Raw genomic sequence first — 6,000 nt, 5'->3', positions numbered from 1 at the left:
CCATCTTCTCCATTTTGTCAGTCCATGAATAAACGTTTATTCTTTATAAATGAAGATTTACTACAGGTTCTCATTTATAAGGAATATGTTTGCCAGACAGCATCTCCTGCAGCACCATTGAACATATGAATGTTTAGTTCTTGAGGAACCAAAAGTTGCAAAGAAAGACAGGTAACTTTTTAATTAATTTCAGTTTGCATGATGTACTAATACATCAAAAGTAAAAAAAAAAGAGGTTTCCATTCCTCCCTGCCCACAACTACCTGTAGCAACACGCTTGTAGTAAGCAGCAGTGATCTCTGCACAGGACACATAGATATTAGTAAATAATTAATAGGTGGAAGTCATCTGCATTATTATATCCTCGCATCTGAATAGATTAATGAGAAGAGAAAAAACAACTTCTGCTTTCTGTGCCAAAATCAGGGTGTTGCACAAGGAGCCAGCATGTGAGCTTACAGTGTCTGAGAACAGGGGATGTACACTGCGGGAGGAGGAGGGTGGAAGGTGAAGGAGGTGGAGGAGGTGGAGGACAGGTACAGTAGGCGTCGTCTGCTCAAGTGATCCATGCCCTTAGGTTGAGAGACAGGGAAGCAGGTGAGATAAGGGGGTGGGAGGGGTGTTTTCTCCTTGGCAGGTGAGTTCACCCCAAACTATAGCCAAGTAAAAAAAATAGAGGTGTCTCCACCTTTCTTATGACTCAACCTATGTCTGACAAGGATGATCTCGTTTTGCTTCATTTGCCAAGTTGCAGAGGAACCTGTGCACCATGCACAGATAACTTCTCAGGAGGAGCTCTGCTGTCATTCCAAGGATCCTTCAAGAGGCTGCTCCCATCCACTCACCCCAGACCGGACTGTCAAGTGTATGTCATGGAAGAAGGCATAGATAACCCTGCATTCACCTCCTTGGATGGTGTGGGCTTAAAATCCATTGATAAAGAAATCAGTAAGGTAAAAGATGGAATGAAGGAGAGCTCACAAGTAAACCTTATTGATGAGGAGATCAAGGAGGGTCCTTATGGATGGGGCAAATTTACTCCAAGCTTCCTGCAATGCTGTAACAATCCCAAGGGCTATCTAGTGATGTACAGCCTCCTGGCTGTTATGCAAGGTGAGCTCTGTAGTAATGATATTCCTTTCTACAACTAATCCTCAGCTGTGCAAACATGTTAGTGAGGATTGAGGATTGAAAATTCTGTCTACTGTCTATATCCACGACACGTGTCTGCGACTATCGTGCACTTATTATTATTGTGTATATATTAGTGCGCAGAGCATAGTGTTACCATTTACTCCATGTATCAGCAATCACACCTCATAATCTCTCTAGAGTCACTATATTAGTACATGCATTATCCCATGGGTGTTGATTTTGATGTTCCCAATACATACAGGGAATATAAGGGAATGCTAGTAAATATTTTGCATGCTAACGAACTGTATCACTATGTCTATTATACCAAAATGTTCCGTGAGATATGAGCTGGGACCCCTACCGATCACCAGAACAGAGGAGTCTAGAATGTTCTTTTGAGCATGGTTACCCTAAAATTTTTCTTTGGCTCTCCATGTATGATAACACACTTTCTCACTGAAATGAATGATACTGCTCATAAGAAAATGGGATAATTCCCAATCTAAAAGCCAAAGGGACCTGGTGCTATGAACACGTTGGGTTATTTCATAGATTCCAACCAATAATATACTTGAACATGACTCGACTGCCATTGAACTTTAAGGGCACCGTCAGACATCCGTATAAGGCTGCCGTCACACTAGCAGTATTTGGTCAGTATTTTACATCAGTATTTGTAAGCCAAAACCAGGAGCGGAACAATTAGAGGAAAAGTATAATATCATAAACATAAACATATCACCACTTCTGGATTTATCACCCACTCCTGGTTTTGGCTTACAAATACTGATGTAAAATACTGACTAAATACTGCTAGTGTGACGGCAGCCTAAATCTGACCGAGATCGCAACGTGTCTCATGGACTGGCCGGTGACTCTCCTGACCCAAACGTGACAAATGCATAGAAATACATGAAGGCATCAAGCATTGACCGGGAGAGCCACAGGCCAGTCCATGCATTACCTTCCGATCTCGGCCCCATTTATATGACCACCTGAGAGAGCCCGACACTATGAATATTTTGTGAGTTTTTGATGTTGCAGCATTTCTTCACCTATTAAGTAAATTATGTTACTTGTGTTTTTCATTGCATTTTAGAGTGCATTTGTCTCTTCTTGGTATGTTGTGTTCTAAATAAAACTCCTTTGTATTTGATACATACGGTATTTATTTTTGACAAAACTGTATTGATACAGTCGTGAATTATGAGCAGTTTTAGTGCTTTTTTGGGCAGGTTTTCTGCATCTAAAGCACTTATATGGGGGAAAATTCACACTTAAAACTGAACGTACCAGCAACCAAAATTGACAGGTTGCGAATTTGAAACACGCACCGCAGGTCAGTTTACACTGAGTAAAAAAAGTACAGTGGGCATGAGGTTTCTATAAATCCCATCCACTTTGCTGGAACTGTCAGATACTGTGTTTTTTTGTGCCATGAAAATATGCAGTGTCAGGAACGCAGAGAAGACGAGAATTTTGGTCTTAACTGCAGAATCAAGATTTTCGTCATGAGTGAAATGGTGTATGTTTTCTTTATTATGTGGAACATTTTTTGCATCTTTTTTATATCTATTATCATTTTTTTCTACATTTTCACACATTTAGCTTATAAAGACCATAAACGTCTTTTACATGTTGTAACACACTTTCTGTGTTGAAACATTTTTAGTGATGTTTCTTAGAACTGTTACCATAAAAAAATCTTAGTGATGCAATAGTGCCGGTCTCTTCAGTTAGTTCCTGCTTTTGATCATTATATCAACGCTACTGAGTTATCCAGTTTTAGAATTAGAAACCTTCAGTTTACAGATCTGAATAATCTTCACCTTATATATTATTTATGGCTGTATGGTGCTTACTGTAAGAAGTTTATATAAAACTAGCCTGAAAACTATTGAAGAATATAAACTTGGGTTAAAAAGGGCAGCTTTTGCACTAGGATCCTTGTGTTACACTGCTACCATCAGACTAATTGTCAGCTATGATAATGGTTCTGTAAGAACTTTATCCACAGCATTGTAGCTGAAGTTGATTGAAGTCAGTAATATGTCAGGCTCTGTTCACATGTCCGCTTGTCATCCATTTTTAATTCATCCAGTATTAAAATAAACACATACACATACTTTGGTTTCCGTTTTGCATCTGTTTTTGTTCCTTTTGTAGCAGATTTGATTTTACTAGAGGTGTCTTTGAACATATCTACTTTTCTGGACATGTTGAGGCCAAAAATGGAAAGACACAAAAGAGGCAGATGTATATGTGCACTGTTTGTAATAATATAGCAGTATTATGTGCACAACGCCCTGACTATATATGAACACGACCCTTGGTGAATATTACAAAAACAAAAAATAAAAAAGTTAGAAAAATCGAGATAACAATCAATGAAAAGTTCTAAATGTTTATTGAGAATACATAAGCAAGCATTGGTACAGCCCTGTATTAAAATAAAAAGAGAGGCGTATATCAATAAAATGGAAACTGATTGCAATATATATATGATCAACGTGTCAAATGCTGCACAAAGTAGAAAAAGTGAAATGGCATACACATAGTCGTGATATGTTACAGATAAGTATTGGGATGTGTGGTGTATAGTTCACCAAAATATACAAGTGTTTGGTAAAAATGCCAATGAAAGGAAATGATGCTCAGTAGTGTGCGTCTGGCCTCCACATGACTATATGACCACCCTAAAATGCCTGGGCATGCTCCTGATGAGGCGGCGGATGTTCTCCTGAGGGATCGAGGGATCTCATCCTATACCTGGATTAATGCATTAATCAACTCGAGGACAGTCTGTGATGCAGCATAGCATTAGTTAATGGATCATGATGTCCCAGATGTGCTCGATTGGACTCAAATCTTGGGAAAGGGAAGGCCAGTCCATAGCATCAATGCCTTCTTTATGCAGGAACTGCCAAAACACTTCATCCACATGAGGCCTAGCATTGTTATGCATCAGAAGGAACCCAGGGCCCATTGCCCCTGCATATGGTCTTACAATGGGTCTAAGGATCTCATCCTGGTACCTAATGGCAGTCAGGGCACCTTTGGCTAGCACATGGAGGGCTGTGTGGCTCTCAAAAGAAATGCTTCTCCACACCATTACTGACCCATTGTCAAATCGCTCATGCTGGAGGATGTTGCAGCAAAACATTCTCCATGGTGTCTCCAGACTCTGTCACGTCTCTCACATGTGTTCAGTGGGAACCTGCTCTCATCCCTGAAGAGCACAGGGTGCCAGTGTTGAATCTGGTAATCTGGGCTGTAAGCACAACACACATTTGTTGACATGGAGGCTCTGGACACTGTGCTGACAGACACAGCTACCCTTTTTGCAACAACTTGCATTGATGTGCCATCTTAGATGAGCTTCACTACCTGAGCAACTTCTGTAGGTTTTAGACACCGCCTCATGCTACCTCTAGGGCTGAGAGCATTGACAAAATGCAAAAATGACCAAAACAACAACCAATATGGAAGAGAACAGAGAAATGGTCAGTGGTCACCACCTGCAGAATCACTCCTTTATAAGGGGTTGTCTTGCTAATTGCCTTTCATTTCTGCCTGTTGTCTGTTCCATTTGCACAACAGCAGGAGAAATTGATTCACAATCAGTGTTGCTTCATAACTGTTCATGTTGATTTCATAGAAGTGTGATTGACTTGGAGTTACATTGTGTTGTTTAAACCCTTTCCCACATTGGATGTATCCATACGTTCCTGTGACCTGGGTCGTATTGACCTGGGACGTATGGATACGTCCTGGTTATTTTGCATGCAGATGGGCTGTGTGTGCGCGATCTTCATCAGCTCTTAGCTGATTCTGACAGCTGACACCCAGCACTAAGTGCCAGGAGTGGCACTTAGTGCCAGCACTGCTCCCAACACTTTAACACCTTAAATGCTGTGATCAAACTTGATTACAGCATTTCGAGGGCAGGCAGAGGGATGACCGCCCCTCTGCCCATAGATCGTTGCCATAGTGACCTGATGGCGCTCCTTCCCTTCTGAGCTTTGCACTATGCCTGAAACAATGTTTCCTGATTACATGTAGGGTATTGGTGCACTCAGGAATAAATAAACCACAGTTTGTTGTAAAAAAATTTCCCATTAGCCCTTAGAAAAATTAAAAACTTGGGGCTAAAACAATGTTTAGTGGTAAAAATGTAATTTATTCTTTCTTCACCGCTCAATGATATAACATTCTGTGAGGCACAAGTGGTGTCAATATGATCACTGCATCACTGTTGTGAACTGTGTTTCTGGGCTCCCTCTGGTGGTCACTAATGGTATTGTGTTAGGTATGTCTTGTTGCAGGCCTGAGCTCCAGCTGTGTCGTTAAGCAGCAGGTGTTTCCTATTTGAGTCTCCTCTGGACTCAGTCTCTTGCCTGGCATCATTGTATCCAGACCTATTTGGTCTCCTCCGGATTCCTTTCAGTCTGCCTCATGCAAGAAAAGCTAAGTCTGTTTTGTACAATTTGGATCGTTTGCATTATTCAGTGTTTTTGTCCAGCTTGCTTTACATTTGATTTTTGACTCGCTGGAAGCTCTAGGGGGCTGATATTCTCCCTCCACACAGTCAGTCGGTGTGGGGGTTCTTGAATGTTCAGCGTGGATGTTTTGTAGGGTTTTCTGCTAACCGCATAGTCCACTATCTATTTTCTGCTATCTAGACTATTGGGCCTCACTTTGCTGAATCTAGTTCATCTCTACGTTTGTGTTTTCCTCTTGCCTCACCGTTATTATTTGTTGGGGGCTTTCTATATCTTTGGGGTTCAATTTCTCTGGAGGCAAGCGAGGTCTTATTTTTTCCCTCTAGGGGTAGTCAGTTCTCCGGCTGGCTCGAGACGTCTA

The 6,000-nt window shown here is 41.1% G+C and overlaps 1 protein-coding gene across 1 annotated transcript in view; it reads left to right on the top strand.

Moving 5' to 3' along the window:
• Window positions 1-538: 538 nt before the first annotated feature.
• Window positions 539-6,000, top strand: part of SLCO4C1 (solute carrier organic anion transporter family member 4C1) — a 136,325-nt gene continuing 130,863 nt past the window's right edge. Inside the window, exon 1 of the mRNA XM_077289742.1 lies at window positions 539-1,113. Coding sequence (XP_077145857.1) covers window positions 696-1,113 — 418 coding nt within the window. The 5' untranslated portion in view covers window positions 539-695. The remainder of the gene's footprint in view (window positions 1,114-6,000) is intronic.

Source organism: Ranitomeya variabilis, chromosome 1, assembly GCF_051348905.1.
Source record: "Ranitomeya variabilis isolate aRanVar5 chromosome 1, aRanVar5.hap1, whole genome shotgun sequence".
NCBI lineage: Eukaryota > Metazoa > Chordata > Amphibia > Anura > Dendrobatidae > Ranitomeya > Ranitomeya variabilis.
Note: the sequence above shows the minus strand (reverse complement) of the source record. Positions and strands in the feature narration are given on the sequence as shown.